The sequence below is a fragment of the Bos taurus genome, chromosome 17, assembly GCF_002263795.3.
Source record: "Bos taurus isolate L1 Dominette 01449 registration number 42190680 breed Hereford chromosome 17, ARS-UCD2.0, whole genome shotgun sequence".
Taxonomy (NCBI): domain Eukaryota; kingdom Metazoa; phylum Chordata; class Mammalia; order Artiodactyla; family Bovidae; genus Bos; species Bos taurus.
This window is the reverse complement of record NC_037344.1, coordinates 64,124,892-64,142,435: the sequence shown is the minus strand read 5'-3', so window position 1 is coordinate 64,142,435 and position 17,544 is coordinate 64,124,892. Positions and strand designations below refer to the sequence as shown.

At 52.7% G+C, this 17,544-nt stretch overlaps 1 protein-coding gene across 1 annotated transcript in view; it reads right to left on the bottom strand.

Moving 5' to 3' along the window:
- SSH1 (slingshot protein phosphatase 1) overlaps positions 1–17,170 on the bottom strand; it is a 55,912-nt gene extending 38,742 nt beyond the window's left edge. The window contains exons 1-2 of the mRNA XM_024977791.2: positions 17,016–17,170; positions 11,440–11,480 (exon numbers count right to left, since the gene is read on the bottom strand). Coding sequence (XP_024833559.1) covers positions 11,440–11,480; positions 17,016–17,084 — 110 coding nt within the window. The 5' untranslated portion in view covers positions 17,085–17,170. The remainder of the gene's footprint in view (positions 1–11,439; positions 11,481–17,015) is intronic.
- Between the last annotated feature and the right edge of the window lie 374 nt (positions 17,171–17,544).

Genomic DNA, 17,544 nt, shown 5'->3' with positions numbered 1-17,544 from the left:
TCATTCATCAATCAAACTTCAATTCAAAAACAATCAATTAAAGGGCTTCCCTGGTGGCTCAGTGGTTAAGAATCTGCCTGTCAACGCAGGAGACACAGGTTCAATCCCTGGCCCGGGAAGATCCCACATGCCGCAGGACAACTAAGCCCGTGCACCTCAACTACTGAGCCCACGCACCCCAGAGCTTGTGCTCCTCAACAGGAGAAGCCACTGCAATGAGAAGCCAGCGCACCGCAGCTCGAGAGGAGCTCCCACTCGCCGGAACTGGAGAAGGTGGCGAGGTGCGGCAACAGAGACCCACCGCAGCCTAAAATAATAAATTAATGCAAATCTTTTAAAAAAATAAATTAACAAGATGTCCAGTTATTCAATGAAAACGTGTGACCTGGGAAAATATTTCTCAAGCTTCAGTCAATTATCAGACACCTCTGATTAAGCATTACAACCTTTGGGGAAAAAAAAAGATTCGCTGCTGCATAAACGCTGTTAGAGCCACAGGGAGGTCGGGTCCTCCTGGCAACCAAGTGCTTCCAACAACATGACAACCAAGTTGCCCACGTCACAGAGTCTGGAGTGTCAAAGCTGTGACTTCTCCATCTCTCAGCGCCCAGAAGGTAATGTGCACTCAGCCAAGGTCAGTAATAAACATGTTTGCTGTGTCCTGCTGGGCACGTCATGGATACCCTTAGCATCCGTCAGTCTCTCAGACACAGGGAAACCAAGGCTCGGAGAGGTTACATGGCTTATCCAAGTTCTAGTGGCCCAGAAGGGGAAAAGCCAGGAAATGACACCACAAGTCTCTCCAGAAAGCGCCAAACCTCTGCTGAGTGGACACCTTGGGACAACAGCATCAAGAGAGCAAGTCTGCTTCTTTTTCCCAACAAGTCAGACTGAAAACCCTCTGGTAGGCAGAGCAGGGAGGGCCTCCAGGTTGGGGAGGGGGTGTGGTAAGGAGCGGAGAGGTGGCCGCAAAGATGAGGGGCTGGTGGCAGACAAGGGGGTTGATCAGACAAGTAAACACTTTAGGGACAATGGGAGGCAGGTTTCTCTCCCTATGAGAAAAGGGATTACAAATATGGAGCGAGAAAAAACTAGAATGAACCCGGAGATGTTGGATCGGAATTGAAGGTATCAGTCTGAACTCATGGTTTTCAACAGAAATAGAGTAACATAGATGCAAATGTGTAACACCTGTGTGTGTGTGCGCACATACAGCCACACAGTCCCAAATTCTGCCCGCTGAAAAGACCTGCAGAGAACACCTCCAATAGTAGTAATAAGCATGCCTGCCTCAGTGTCTTTGCTTTTGTTTCCCAGATTAATTTGGTATAATTTTATTTCTTCAAAAAAAAAAGCCCTTGTTAATATCATTTGGGTTTAGAGAGCAGGATGAGCTTCAAGGAGGCTTTACAGAGTACATGAAAAAAACGGCAATATTTTCTGCTTTTTTTTTTTAATTAGTGGACATTTAGTTCTCAGCTAGGCCCATCAATCAACTAACACCCAAATAAACAGAACTTGGCAACCTGCATCTACCACTTCCCGTGTTCTGCATTCCACTGTCAGATTTCTAGGTCCAGCACCAGCCCCTAATCTCATCCATAAATTATCCTTTTCAGGGATTATTCACGGGGTTAAAGTGATTCATAAATGCTTTATTTTAAAACAATTCTGTTGATGTCTAATTGACCTGCACCACTGTCAGTTCCCGGCACGTGTGTGTATGCTCGGTCGCTCAGTTGTGTCTGCTCTTTGCGACCCCATGGACTGCCATGGACTGTAGCCCACCAGGCTCCTCTGTCCACGAGATTTCCCAGGACTTCCCCTGCATTTCTTGCCGTCTCCCGCACTGGCAGGAAAGGGTTCTTTACCTTTCCTGCTCCATCCGGGAAGCCCCAGTTCCAGGCATACAACACAGTGATTTGCTATTTCTACACATCACAAAAACCACCTGCCTACTTCGAAATGTCTTTTCTACTAAAAGGAACCAGGGCTGCGGGGAGGAATGATGGATTCCAGAGATGGGGCAAAAACTACAAGGCGAGGTCTGCCCTCTGGTGTCGGAAAACAAGGCAGTGCTCAAACGACGATGCACATGTCCAGGGACACGGAAGCCAACTTGAACGAGCCCCCACAGGCCAAACCAGGGGCAGTTTGAACCCTGAAGTCAAGAAAACAGTTAACAGACTATGAGCCGCTGCATGAAACAAACAGGTGTCCACACAGACATAAATAAGTGCAGAAGCTGAGGGGCACCGGGCGCTGGGCCAGCTCCAGCGTGTTCCCACAAGAGACGCCTCACGACACAGGGAAAGAAGACCCGTGCAGGCAGGAAGCCCAGCGAAGCCACCTGAGGACCACGGCGACCACCACCCGGCACTGCACGGCCCGAGTCTAACCTCGAGGGAACACCAGACAAACCTAAACTGAGGGGCATTCTATTCTACAAACTAACAGCCTGTCCCTTCAAATGGTCGTCAAAGTCAGAGAAAGACAGGAACGTCCCAGACTGAAGGAGACGCAGCAGACAGGACCACGCCGCAAAGTGGGCGATACTAACCTGGACCCTTTATGACAAAGGACGCCACCGGCGCAAACGGTGGCCCCTGAACGGCGCCTGATGATGAGATGGAGTCATGGATCAGGGCAAGCTGGGTTAACGGCCTGCTCTGTAGGAGAATGTCCTTGCTTGTATTCAAATGGCATCTGGCTGGCAACTTACTCTCAAAACATTACAGAAAAATGTTCTCTGTGCTCCATTTGCAACTTTTATGTATGTTTTCAACTGCTTCTAAATTTTTAAAATTACTTCTAAAAAAATTCCACTGAACTGGATTCTGGCAAAACACTCCCTCTCATTTTTCCTCTTAGGCTCCCCTGGTGGCTGGCTCAGTGGTAGAGAACCCGCCTGCCAATGCAGGAGATGCAGCAGATGCAGGTTCGATCCCTGGGTCGGGAAGATCCCCTGGAGAAGGAAATGAGAACCCACTCCAGTCTTCTTGCCTGGAGAACCCCATGGACAGAGGAGCCTGGTGGGCTACAGTCCATGAGTTCGCAAAAGAGTCAGTCATGACTGAGGGACTAAACAACAATTTTTCTTTATGGGCCAGTGATAAAAGTTTAAGACCCTCTTGCTGGTCATCGTCGCTGGCAGACATCCTGGCTTCCCGGTTCCCTCTCAGGAATGCTCTGCCCCTCAGCACCCAAGATCTGTCCCTGCCTCAGGACCACCTCCCCTCCGCACTTCCAGAACAGCAGCAGCCCTGCTTTGCGCACAAGGCCATGGAGGATGATGGGAAACTCCCCTCTCCCAGTTCCTCTCGGTCTCTGCGTGTCCAGATTTTGAAGGCCTTGAGTACACACGCAGGGCGCTAGCCCCCGTGAGACCTAATTTTAGCATTTTCCTGCTCTGAGACTGCATGTTGCGAAAAGGCTGGGGGCAACCTGCCCCGGAGAGCCTCCTGTTGTGACCGGCACGTGGAGTCAGGACGGGCAGCCGGAGTCGGGACTCTGCGGGCCTGCAGGATGTTGTTCAGCATCCTGTTTTTGGTAGCTGGGTGGCTGGGCGGCTCTGGCACCACGTACGTTCGCCACCTTCACCTCTCCAGACCACAAACGCACAGGTTAATTGGTGGGATGGGCCTCAGGGCCCAGCCTAAGGCAAGCTGACTCACCGCCCATCACACTGGGTCTCCTCACAAATACCCACCCTCAGGAACAGTTCTTCAGGGGGACCAACCTGGTGGTCTTTTAAGGACACCATGAACCAAGCAACTGATGGTCGTTTCTCTCTTTGCTTTGACTCCTCGGAAACTCAAAGTCAGATATACAGCCAAACTCTGCTAACTACACCAACCCACATTATGCCTTGAATTCCAAATACAACTGTCCCCTCACTTTGCTTTATTTTCCCCCATGTTCTCCAGGTCCCACTTTCCAATTTTAAATCAGATGATTCGCTTTGAATGTGACACACGGTTTCAAATCCCTTCTGGGAGCCACAGTGGACATGGCACACACAAGGTATCTCTGGGACGTTAACAACGTCTTTTTATATTTAACGTGGAATTCCCAGCCCTCGGCACAGAACCCAAAACATACACAGGCACCGAATATACGTGGGCTGAGTTGATAAGGCAAACCACTCTTAGATAAAAAGTGCCTCCGTTACCAGGTCGTTTCACGAGATACTCCTTCCCCCACCCGGCGTGCGGGGCCCACACAGGACGCCCAGGCTTGGCAAGTGGGCTCCTGAGGAAGCTCGCTTGCCGTGGGGCTCAGCGGTCTCCACCGCAGCCCTGAACAGACACACTCCCAACTTCCACCGGCTTCAGACATGGCATGGAACTGTGGGCTTAGACGTTTGGGGAGAAGAAACGAGCGATCTCCGGAGGTGGCAGCGGGCCCGGCTCCCTCCAAACCACATCAACAGTCCCCTCCCCAGCGGGTCCCAATGCTCGGCAAGCAAGCGTGTGGGGGTCACTTCTCCCAGCGCACGGAGGCCCCCGGGGCATTTCCTAAGCAGGGGGCCTCTGGGCCTTCTTTGAAACAAAATATTAAAAAAAAAAAGCTTCAAAAGTTGCCACTCAACGAAGGAAAAATTCTTTTAATTGTAAAAATAAAGGCACACAAGACGTGATGCTTTGCGGATAAAAACCTGGTGCCAGGCTCCGTGTAACTTGGAGGAAGACAGGTCGGGCAGAGGCTGCTGTTTTCCCTTGGGTTTGACTAGGTTGACCTTTTTGGGTTTTGATCTAGAACTCCTCTGGGGCGGGGGGTGGGGGGTAAGACGGTCAGGAAGGCAGCAGAAGGGACTGTCGCTTCCCAGCATCAGTGAAAGTAACGGTGCCCTGTTGTCAGACAAGGACCAGACACAACACAATATACAAGACGCCCTCTCAGCCTCACAGAAGCTCCCTGAAGCCCAGGAGGACTCTTCCTGTTTCAGGGAGGGCAGGGGGGCTGGCCTGAGGTCACAGTCACACAGTGGGTGGGGTAGGGGTGTACAGACCTGACCCAGAGGCCCCGCCCCAGCCAAGCACAGCCAGGAGCATGACTGTGTAATTTACACGGCAGTCATGTATCCCTGGTTCTCGCCCAACACTGCAGGGCGGGGCGGGCTCCTGGTGGGGCGCTCTCATCAACACATACCATCTCCACTGCGGGAGCGCGAACCCTCTCCAGGGCTTTCCGTGCTCCAATGTGGGAACCTCGCAGGCCAGACTCCTAGTCTTGCCACCCCCCACTCCCAGCCCCATCACTTGGCATGCCCTGGGAGTGGCTCCTCCCAACCCATATTAATCCTATTTTGATTAATCCTGTTTTCTTCCTGCAGCCTTTCTCAAAGCAGAAAGACTCTGGTGGGCCTCCTCCTAGTCTTAGGAATATTCCCAATAAGCTGCCCAAATCTAGAGTGTCTCACGGCAGCACAACATACGCCAAGATGACCTCTGAAGGCGGGAGTCCCTTCTGCCCAGGCAGTCACCACCAAGGGCATGGCCCTGCTCCCGGGGCAAAGCGTGCCTGGCCCAACACGCGCTGAGGGGGAAGTGGGTCCAAGCAGAGGGTCCACTTCCTCTCAGAGGCCACACCAGTTCTCGCCATCTCAGAGTGACTCAGCGAGAAGCCCCCCCTTACCCTCCAAATACAGCTGACCTTGTTCTCAGCCTGAGAATAAAGGAGAAACTCTGGATGCGTTGTTACAAAGCTACGGAGGATGGTTAGAAGCTGTAACACGGTGACACAGAACTAAACTGATGGGCCTGAAGATGCTTATTCCTGGGTTTGGGAGCTGTTATCTAATCTCACCTCACTTGACAGAGGAGGCAGTGGAGGCCCAGAGATGTTTAGTGACTGGCCTAAAGTACACAGCAGGTAACACATTTTAGCAGGTAAACACCCTGTTTACCACAGGGTGATCGTGGATACCACTGTGAAGAAAGGGCTCACACGCGCCTTCTCCGGTGCACACGTCTCCCTGGTGTGCTAAGTGCACGGAAAAATGAGGCTAGGGCCTCGAGGCATGCTTTAGAAGTCTGAGCACTGCTATTTCAAACGTTTAATGAAACCTACTAGACTCTGAGCAAAACCCATTTTAAGTTAACCTTAGTAATTTTAATTACATTCCAACTTGTTCCAAGTGTGTGCATCCCGAGCGTTTCAAGGTGGGGTGGGGGTGGGAGGCGGCTGCCAGTAAAGCTGTGAGGGAGGGGACAGGAAGGGACGAGGGTTTCTGATCACAGCCACCGGAGTCTAAACCCTGTCTCCGGCCCCAGGGAACTGCGGTTTCCTACAATGAGGCCGGCATCTCGTGGGGGTGACAGAAATGAGACGAGCTGCCCAAGTTCCCAGCACCTACAGCCCCTCGTGAATGGGAGCCCTGATGTGCACACACTGCCCACCCCCGGTGCCCACCCAGGCGACCCACTGCTTAGGAAGGGACATCGAGTACCAGCCTCACTCGAGCTCACGGTCAGGGAGGTCACGGGACAGGGCACACCGCTCACGGCAGGGCCCCTGGGGTTCAGGCTGGAAGAGAGGAAGACAGGTCTTCAGGGGTGAAGGGGCGTGTGGGCGCAGAGCCACAAGAACAGGACGGTGTCTGGCAGGTGGTCGAACCCTGCCGGCTCCCCGGGGCTCCTGGCCCCTTCCCACTAGCCAGTATCGCCTCTACTTGACACACCCTACCACGTCTGCAACACTGAACAGAAAGCTACTTCTTTATGCGTCTTTCTCTCCGTTAGACTGGCGCATCTCGACAACTCCCATGGACTGAGACTTCTGGGCGGATTCTACCCAGGACCCTGGGCAAGCACCCTGTGCTGAGTGTATGCTGGGACCAGGGACCAGGATGGGAGAGCTGCTCCCTCAATTAGTTTATAACTGATAGCAAAGGCAATCATCTCTCCTGACGGCATCCCCTGATGGCAGCAAACTCTCTCGTTGGCCTTGAAGAAGCTGCCAGCCATGTCTACAGCCACAAGAGAATGCATTCTATCAAGAATCAGAGTGAACTTGGAAGAGGGCCCAAGGCACAGACGCAACCCCAGCCCTGGTCAACATCTTGCCTGCAGCCACGTGAGACCCCGAGCAGAAGATCCAACTCAATCGTGTCAAGGGTTCCTGGCTCATGCGAGCTGAGAAGTAAACCTGTGTACCGTTTTGACTGGGAGTTTGGGGTGGCTTGTTACACAGCAGTAGCTCACTGATACAGCAGCCTGCTACACGGAGCCTGGATGTGGCAGAGTGCAACCCCTCTGGGCAGGACTTAGCCAGACAGACTTGACTCTCAACAGGGACAGTCAAAGTCCAGGCTGAAAAACCATCAAGGAAGTCAGAGGAAGCTCCAAGGGTAGACAGGCATTGAAGAAGAGGCTCTAAAAGAAGATGGGAGGCAAGGCCTGCAGATAGAGGACACACCCCATCCTGACTCGTCCACGAGGAGAGAAGGCGACACAGAGATGGGGGTCCTCTGGGGATTTCCGAAATGGGGAGAGGAGCGAGGGAAAGGCGGGTGCACAGGAGTTCAGTTTCCCACTAAAACTGGGTAAAAGAGAGAAGATAAAATCCTGCTGCTCTGGCCCAAGTGTTTGCTTGGGCAAGCAAGAAAAGAAATTAAAAGAACTCTAATGATCATTTCACGTGCTTGACTTGGAAAAGCTGGATTGAAAAAAAAAAAGCAGCAAAACATTCACTCCAGATCCACCGTCTGGAAACAACACAACCCTATTCCCTCCCGGGGGCCCTGCCTGGCACACAACCACTTGAGTCTCCTGCCAGACCGAGGCAGCTCCCAGGATGGCGAGGGAGCCAGGGGCTGCTGTGGCAGAGCCATCTGCTCACCAGTTCCCACAGTCCGAACGGTGCAGTTTCCCAAAGGGGACTGCCGGAGGCCAGCAGCAGGCTGCACACAGAGCGGGCAGGGCAGAGGGGGAGTAAGGGCTCGGTGCAGGCTCTGGGTCCCTCATCTTCCCTCTGCGCAGGCGGACAGCGGCTCCCCAGATGGCCCCCAGGCCTTCAGAGAAACTGACTGGGTGACAGTCAAGATTCTGCAAGAGGTGCACTCCTGTTCCCATCGTACGGGGGCGTCACCCGGTGAGCAACGCAGGCTGGTCCCTGGTCCGAGTCACCGGGCATCCACGGGGATGGCCCTCCCAGCCCCTGTGCGGTGGGCCTGGTGCCTGCGGGGAGTCTGACCCTGTACTGCTGGGCTGTGAAACTAACACTGATGGAACACCATCATCTGAAGACTAGTCACGGCCACTGTCCTCCACACCCATCATGGACCTGGCTCTGGGCAGGGAGCTCCGTACAAACTACTGGTCAACCCTGAAAGACCAGCACTTTATCTGTTTTACTGATACAAGAACAGAGACCTACAGAGATACAGTAATTCCTAGAGGTGTGTGGGCATCTCTACTAGTGCAAGAGCCAGACTCCGAACCCCATTATCTTTCCTCCAAATGTCTTTCTTGTACACGAATGCAATTTACTGCAGAATCAAAACCAAGTTAATATGTTTAAGCTTCCTGAAATGCTACATGCAGGTGGAGAACTAAGACCCTGTCACTAAGGGAAGCCCCAACAATTAGGGATGAGACAAAAACCCAGGTGCTTGCCCAGGGAAGGCAGGTGTGGTACCAGAAAGAAACCAGGAGTCACCTGCTGAGGACAGGGAAGCCACAGAGGTTTGCGGGGAAGCAAGCGGAGCTGGCCGTGAGGACTGCGGCCAACTGGAAAAGAAACTGGCTTAGAGAAGAAGCCTGGTCAGGGAGCAGTGGTAGAACTCAAAAACGGCACGTCCGTGCAAGGAAAGGCCAGCGGTGAGGCTGAAAGGCAGAAAAGGCTGTGTGGACCAGGAGGATGAAGCTGGGGGCATGTCCAGACTGCCAGCCCTCTGACAGCTGGATGATAAACTGAGGTCCAAGGATGGGTTGATGGGCGGCCCCTCAGTGAACCGGGCCTGACCATGGTGCTCCCAGCGGGGGAAGGCGGTGGGGAAGAGGGCAGGGTGAGAAAGATCTGACCCACGAACTCAGCAGTTCACTGGCTACACGTTGGGTCCAAGATCACTTCTTGGAGGATGCGCAAGATGAAACTGTCCATTAAGGGTAGACAAAGGGGCGAGGGAACAGGAGGACCCTGCGGGCCCCAGTTTCTCTCCCACCCCAGCACCCTTTAGACACCAAATCAGGTCAGATTAACTTCAGGATGAATGTGAAGCAAAGAAAGACCTCCTCGCTCCAACTCTCCTCCCCTCAGAGAGTAAAGAATGACCAGCCATTCCACACATTTTTTTCTCAAGGAAAAGCTCAGAGAGCAGAGGTCTGGAAACGCAAATCCCCACGCAGATGCCAATGAACTGCAGTCACGCCGCTTACACAGGGACCTCAGCACTTCTCTCCTTGGGCTCAGAGGGCTAGACAGCAGGACTGTGTACTCTACCTGAAACGGGGCCTGAATGTCAAGGTGAGTGAAGAGCAGAAGAAAGGGGACGCTTGTGAGGACAGGATCAGAGTCCAGGTCAGGGATCAGACCCAGAGCCAGCCTGGGTCTCCCAGCACTCACGATGGCCTTGGGCACTGAGAGCAGCGAAGAAGGACTCACGGTGGTCACCAGGGTGATCTGACCTCCCAGGAGGCACCGTCACAAGTCAGCAGGGGTCCTGGGTTGCAGCCCTGATGCTGCCTCTAACCACCTGGGCGACCTCAGCAAGTCGAATGCCTGACCTGCAACACTGGTGTCCAACTGAATCACGAAACTGTTCCCTGGAAAGGCGGAGTCCTATGACAAACTCACGTGTTATGAGTCCTATGACATGAGTCCTACGACAAACTCCATTGTCCAATGGAGGCCCCACTTAGAATGCAACCTGCGACCTGGGGGGTGGAGGGTGGGAATACCCCCTCCTCCTGGGGTTGCTGTGAGGATGAGATGTGGCCCCGCAGAGAGCTGCCTTTACTTCCCTCTGAATGACCCTCTTCAGCTCCGAACGATACAAAGAACGGGGCCTTTTATTGGCCAGCAGCACATACACGTTTTCCTATCACTGCCAGCTTTAAGTTCTTTATTAATGAAAACAATTCAAAGTGCTATGTTGTCAGCGCAGGAAGGGCAAATAAAAAACGAAATATTTCTTTGCCCCGAAGACCATCGAAGTGCCATCTCCTGGGGAAGAGCCCTGGAATAAAGGGACCAGCTTGAGGGGGAGAAGACAGTCTAAGTCCAGGGAAGGGCTGGAGACGAGCTGGGGGCGCGGGGCGCTCCACAGGCCCTCCGCCCTGATCTCCCTCCCCCAACAGTCTCCGGAGCAGACCTCCACTCCCCTCCCAGCCTCCACCGGCTGATTCTCAACACGGACCGTGACTGCCCCCACTTGGGAATCCGGCTGATTCTGGCCTTCGAGACTCTGAGCAACCAGAACCCCCAGTTTAAAGGAGGAGATGTGTCACAGCGCCTGGTCCTCCTCCAGTGTAATGTGAAAACGAGGACCCGGCCACTGTACTAAGACGATTATTTTCCTGCACACGTGAATTTTAGAAAACAGGGTGCCTCCTTCCCTCAAACACACAGGAAACTTCACAGACAGGCAAGGTGGAGCTCCACCACTCCTGTGTGTGCGTTTAACCAGGAGGAAGGTCTGCTCTCAGCAATGAATGGCTGACCCTTGCTTCTCAACACATATTTCCTCTTCCAGTTAATTCTCCTCCCCTTCCCAAGATGAAACAGACAATAATAATAATAAATAAAAGAACAGTATCCTTGAAATTCTGTGAGGTTTCTTCTTTTTTTTTTCTTAATCTAGCCATTTACTTTTTTAAACTCTTAAAAGCCAGTGTTTAAGACCAGATCATTGGAACAGAAAAATGCATTATATAATAAAATACTAAAGCTTCTGCAAGCCAACAAAACACCCAATTTTTGGAAAAGAAAAACAGCCATACTTCTAGTGTCTACTTGGGAATATAGCAACTGAGGACTACAAGCTTAAGAAACTTCTCAACAGGCACGTGCACACGTGCACACGTGTACACACACACACATCCTAAATTAATAAACTGAGGGGTTGAGTGTCTGTTTCAAATCAGCAATGTACTTACCTCAAAACGAATACCCTCCCAAAAGCATGATGGAAAAGTGAGAACATATTAGACTGATTACTTTCTTTAAAGCAGAGGTAAAACCTGGAAGGAAGTTTGTAAAGATACTCATTATGGCAAAGCCAGGGTGGTGGAATACTGGCAATTATTTTTCTTCTTCTCTGAACGTTACATAATTATCAAAGCTGTTTACAGTTAAATATCTGTTCATCTGTAAAGCCCTCCTACTACTGAAAAGTTGGTGGTTTTTCTCCAGGGTTCTCCCTTTTGGAAAGGCACAAGAGTATTTCTTACCTGCTTGGAAGAAAGACTCCAGGGTGAAAATGTGAAGCCTGCTTACCTGTGGTTTAACTTTCGATCTTCATCGCTGCCGGCCTCCAACTGCAGAGAAAGGAAGAGAATGTCACAGCCCAGACGCGGCTATCAATGAGCCTCGGACACAAGGCTCACATTTTCTGCTCTGGTGTCTGCAAAAGGTACAAATGTCCAGGAAACCTGGCTCCTTCCAAACACTGCACCCTTCCCAGACCAGTCCTGCTCTGCTGCTCCCCTGAAGAATTCCTGTGGAGGAATGTTCAGGTTTCCTGATGTTTTCCCGCCTGCCTTCCAAGGCATCGCAGATGGGTGCCTGCTAACGCAGTGTTCCTAGCCAGCCCAGGTACTCCACACATTCATTCCGCCCTGAGCTCTCCCTTTTCCCGTGCTGCTTCGGAACTCATCCAGTTTTTCTTTCTTTTAAATTTTATTTATTTGGACATGCAGGCATGTGGGATTTTAGTTCCCCAACCAGGAATCGCACCTGTGTCCTCTGCATTGGAAACGCAGAGTCTTTAACCGCTGGATCACCAGAGAAGTCCCCCATTTTTCTCTTTTAGGGGAAGGAGGTGAAGTTTTAAGAGGCTCTGTTTCCTTCTTCAATCTAAGCAATAGCTGAGTGATCAACACCATTACTTTTTTTTGATAACTCTTACAATTTACTCCCTTACTAGCTTTCAAATATAACATACAACAGTGTTAATTTTATTTATCATGTGGTATACTGTGTCTGTATTACTTATTTATAATTGGAAATTTATATGTTTCGATTGCCTTTATCCATTTCCCCCTCACCTCAATCCCAACCCTCTGGTAATCACAAATGATTAACACCATTTTAAGCCACAACACACAAGTTTAAAAAACCACCACCACCACCATTCCAGGCAAGTCTTTCTTAACAGAAGGTAGCTAGGATCAGGCTGTCAGGGGGTCTCAAAGCTTTTGGTAAGTTCTCAAAAAGGCTTTCATGTTTAATATAAAACTTTCTAGGCTCTTAGTGTATTTCCAGACATGAAAGAAAGGGATATTTAATATCTTCTAAAGGTTACAAGACCAGGAGGGTTAAAGGCTCCAAAAGTAACCATGATTTAAGCCCCAACTGTAATTTTTCTTTTTTCTTTCAAGGAGAAAACTCAAATGAGAAGAAAACACAACACCCCAACAACTTTCCACCACTGAGAGCTGGCATGTTTACTATGTTACACAGAAGGGCCCATTGAAAGGGAAAGAGAGAAACCTGGAAAGCAGCGATGGCTGCGAGAGACGCAAGGTTGACTGAGGACAGAAACCAGACAGAAGCTGGCAGTGGTGGGAAAAGGTCATGTGTGGAGGGTTCCGGGCAGCCAGGGACACACACACAGGTGGCAATTTCACCAATGAACGAGCCTGGCACAGGGTCCTGGAATCCCCACGCTGTAATAAGATCATGTACGTATCGCACTGGACAGAGGCAGAGAGCATCAGTTCATTCTCACGCTCCCCACCCCATGCTGGAGGAGAAGTGGAAACACCAGGGATGGCTCTGCTGACCACAGGGCCACCAGCTCCGGCCCCGAAGTGAAACACACACGAAACAACTCACACGATCAGAGGAACAAACTCAGAAGAGACTGTTGGGTCTAACCCAGTGGTTCTCAACTGGGGACCACTGCTCTTGGCAGGCGATGCCAGGCAAGGCCGGAGCCTTTTTTGGGAGGATGCTAGTGGCATCTAGTGGGTAGCAGTCAGAGTGCTGCTACATCCGCCGCAACACACAAGACGGGCCCCCTGCACACAGGGTTTTCTAGCCCCAACGTTAGCAATGCTGAGGTTGAAAAACCCTGATCCGACACTCCCCTCCCCAAAGCAACTGGAGATCCACCCGTGAAAAGGAGTTACCTTGAATGGGGGTCAAAAATCACAGTTCCTGAAAGCTACTGCTTTCTCTCTTCTTGGGCTCTCTGCTTGTTTTCACAAAATGAGACAAGGTTCATGGTAAACTGATAGAAATGAGATAAAGATGGAGGGGAAAGGAACAAAACCAAAGAGGGAAGCACTGCTCTGCGGGTTGGGCTGTGACTTCCTTTAGTTTCCACGCCGGGCAGGACCACGGGTTGGGGAAGGAAAGAAGTGACCTGAATGTTTCTGACTCAACGAAGGATGCGCATTTTGAGGAGTAAGGAAGTGATGGGGTGGGATGCAAAATCACTTAATTCTCACTCCCTAAGGGTCTTGGGACGAAAGACGATGCTAGATCAATTATTCCAGAGAAGGAAGCTACCTATGCCAAGGAACACATGTGAGAGGGAAGCCGGAACTTTCGGATGAGCTGGGGCCCAAAGAGGGGAAGTAACCAGAGGAAGGTCAGACCAGAGGCTCAGAGATGGCACACACGCTACCCTCTCCCTTCCTCCCTGCATCTTCATGCCTCACCCCACCTGGAAGATGCCTCACCTTCCGGGGAACATCCCAGGCTCTGCCAGCTCCTGGAGCCACTAATGCTGCTGATTTACTCAAGGTAAGGAAGAGCTGTCTGAGTTTTATTATTTTGGAGGTCACTGGCACTTGGTGAAAATAATGCTTTCTATATAATAATTTTAAATATGCTCAGGGAAAACAATCCTAAGGTCCCACAAAAGGTACAACCATACAGTAGAATACTGAAAAGAAAAAAGTGTTAATCGCTCAGTCGTGTCTGACTCTTTGCAACCCCATGGACTGTAGCCTGCTAGACTCCTCTGTCTACGGGACTTCCCAGGCAAGAACACTGGAGTGGGTAGCCACTTCCTTTTCCAGGGGATCTTCCCGACCCAAGGATTGTAGGCTGAGGCACCAGGGAAGCCCAGAAAGTGAAAGTGAAAATATACTCAGTAGGAACAACCCCAAGGCCCAACACAATGCACATTCACACAACAGAATATTACTCAGCCATAAAAAGGAACGAGGTCCTGACTCATGCTGCAACACGGATGAGCCCTGAAAACACGAGGCTGAGGGAAACAGACCTGACACGGAAGGCCACACAGTGTATGATTCCACTTACATGATATGCCCAGAATAGGCCAAATTTGTAGAAACAGAAAGAACATTAGTGGTTGCCTACAGTTTGATGAGGGCAGGGCAGGGCAGGAGTGGGTGGGAGGGAGGCTGTGGGTGATGGCGAAGGGCTGTGAGGTTTCTTCTGGGGGTGATGAAAGCGTTCTGGAATCTGTGGTGATGGCTGGTCAACCTTGGGCACGTACTAAAAACCACTTTAAGATGGCGGATTTATGGTATGTGAATCCCATCTTGGTTAAAGAAATAAAATAATAAAAAATTTTACATGTGGCAACTTCCCTGGTGGTCCAGTGGTTAAGAATCTGCCTTCCAATGCAGGGGAGGCAGGCTGGATCCCTGGTTAGGGAACTAAAATCCCACATGCCTTGGGGCAGCAAAGACCCAACACAGTCAAAAAAAAATAGTAATTTTTTTTAACGTATTTACAGCAGAAGTAGACTGGATGCAAAGTAACACAAGGAACGTGGGGTTTAGAATCAGAGGCCTAGGCTTGACAGGCTTCCCTGATAGCTCAGTTGGTAAAGAATCTGCCTGCAATGCCGGAGACCCTGGTTTGGTTCCTGGGTTGGGATGATCCACTGGAGAAGGAATAGCCCACTCCAGTATTCTTGGGCTACCCCGGTGGCTCAGCTGGTACAGAATCCGCCCAAAATATGAGAGACCTGGGTTTGATCCCTGGGTTGGGAAGATCTGCTGGAGAAGGGATAGGCTATCCACCACTCCCTGGTGGCTCAGAGGTTAAAGCGGCTGCCTGGAATGCAGGAGACCCGGGTTCAATCCCTGGGTTGGGAAGATCCCCTGGAGAAGGAAATGGCAACCCACTCCAGGACTCTTGCCTGGAGAATTCCATGGAGGGATGAGCCTGGTAGGCTACAGTCCACGGGGTCTCAAAGAGTCGGACACAACTGAGCGACTTCAGTTTTAACCCACCACTCCAGTATTCTGGCCTGGAGAATTTCATGGACAGTATAGCCCATGGGGTTGCAAAGAGTCCGACAGGACTGAACGACTTTCACTTTCACTTCACTTTCAGGCTTGATAGGCTGTCCGAATAACCTCTTCCTGGAGCTGATTTCTTCACCCGTTGTTTTTGAGAAGGGACCATGAAATTAAGTGCAGAGGAGTACTTTGTAAACTGCAAGACAGCGGTAGTAGAAATGATGTAAGGGAACAGATGTCTCTGCGGAGAAGTGAAAAGCTGCCGCACTCATTTCCCAGCTGCAGGCCACTGGCTGCCATGCAGAGCAGGGATTGTTAGAACCTTCTGTCTGCAGGCAAGATAACTCATGAACGGCCTCTCCTTGAGAGGGCCAGGGCTGTGAGGTTCAACCCTGCAGCCAGGTTGAGAAATGTTCCTGCCAGTCCCAACGAAACAGGCTGAAGAGCTGCCCACCAGGAGCCGGCCCCACAGGCAGGGCTGTTAAACCCCAAACAGGTCCTCTTCTCTCAGAGACACACACAAACGTTATCAGTGTTATCAGTCAACTTCCCCCAGGGAGAAGGGGCCTGACTTGCCCCGATGCTGGCAGGGTCACTTCCTGGGCCTGCCTGCAGGGCCCTCCCCCAGCAGCCTCCTCTCCCTTCTCTATAAACAGTTCCCGTCTCCTCCTCCAGCTGCGGTGTCTATGGGTCAACACTCAGCCTGGCCACGGATGTTGAGTTTAGACCCAAGACCCTAACTAGTTCTGCTCGGAGGCCCGAGGCCCAGCCGAGCTCGATCCAGCACAGCTGTGGGCTCAGAGGACAAATTCCCCAGTGACTCGGGGCGAAGGAGGCAGGCTGGGTCACACAGACCCAGAGAAACCCGCACCGCTCAGAGAGGCACATTCAGCCCCTCAAAGCACCGGGGCGATCACAGGAAACCCAGAATCGGCCTCGGCCATACAGCCAGCTGCACATTAACACCCAGCCTCGGCAGATATCAAGGACAGGAAGAATCCAGATTGAGCTACACACAGAAACCTAAGACACCATCACCCAGCACCCTGAGCTCACTGTCACACAGCGACAAGGGACTGCCACTCACACCCACAGCCAGGGGCGTGCACTACGGGGAACAATTTCACACCTTCACAGGGGCACCCCTGCGGCTTCTCCCCACTATCACTACACAGGCCCGGCCCCCAGGGGACAGGCCGGAATACACAGGAGGAGGCATTCAGGGTCCGGAATCCCAGAACCGGCATCTCACGCAGTTTACCCAATCAGGAGTTCCAGTCTCGGGACAAGTACCCTGCAGTCACCCCTGACGGGGCGAGGGGGCAGTGTCACACATTCACAGTCACGCCCCAGACGGGGGTCACACTTACACACTGTCACCCCCCACACAGGAGTCACACACAGAGTCAACCCCAGACGGGGGTACACCGGCACTGCACAGTCTCACTGCAGTCACCCCAGGCCGGCTACCCGGGAGGGGGTCGTCCAGCGGGGTGCCCGCAGGCCCGAGGACCCCTCAAAGCTGTCCCGGCGCAGCCCCCGGCGCCCCGCGCCCTGCACTCGCGGCCCAGGCCTCGCGCTGCGGCTGCTCGGCCGGGCCAGGGCCGCGGGCCCGGGGCTCACCTCGCTGTTGCTGGCGGAGGAGGAGGTGGCGCTGGGCGTGGGCGAGCGCTGCAGGGTCACCAGGGCCATGGCTGCGGTGCGGTACGGCACACAGGCGCCGCTGAGGCCTCCGGCTAAAGCCGCCGCCGCCGCCCGGGCCGGGCCCGGGGCGCTCCAAGAGCCGCGCGCGGGCGGCCGGGCCGAGCCGGGCCGGGCCCGCCCCTCCCCGTCGGCGTCCGCCGCCGCCCCCGCCCCCCGCGCCGGCGCGCGCCGGGCCTGAGCGCGGGCGGGGGGCGTGGCCCACGCGGGGCCCGCGTGCGCGTGCGCGGCGCGGGAGTCCCGAGGGGCGGCGGGAGGCCCAGGCCAGCCAGCCGCATCCCGCGAGCGCAAGTGCGAAGCGGGTGCGCGCCCGACGGCGAGCAAGTCCTCTCCAAGAGGCCCATCCCCTGCGCAGGCCGGGAAACTGAGGTTCCGTGACCACGCAGCTTGGAATGCGCGGAGCAAGCAGGCATAGAGACAGAAAATAAAAACCTGCTCGTCCCTGCGCCTT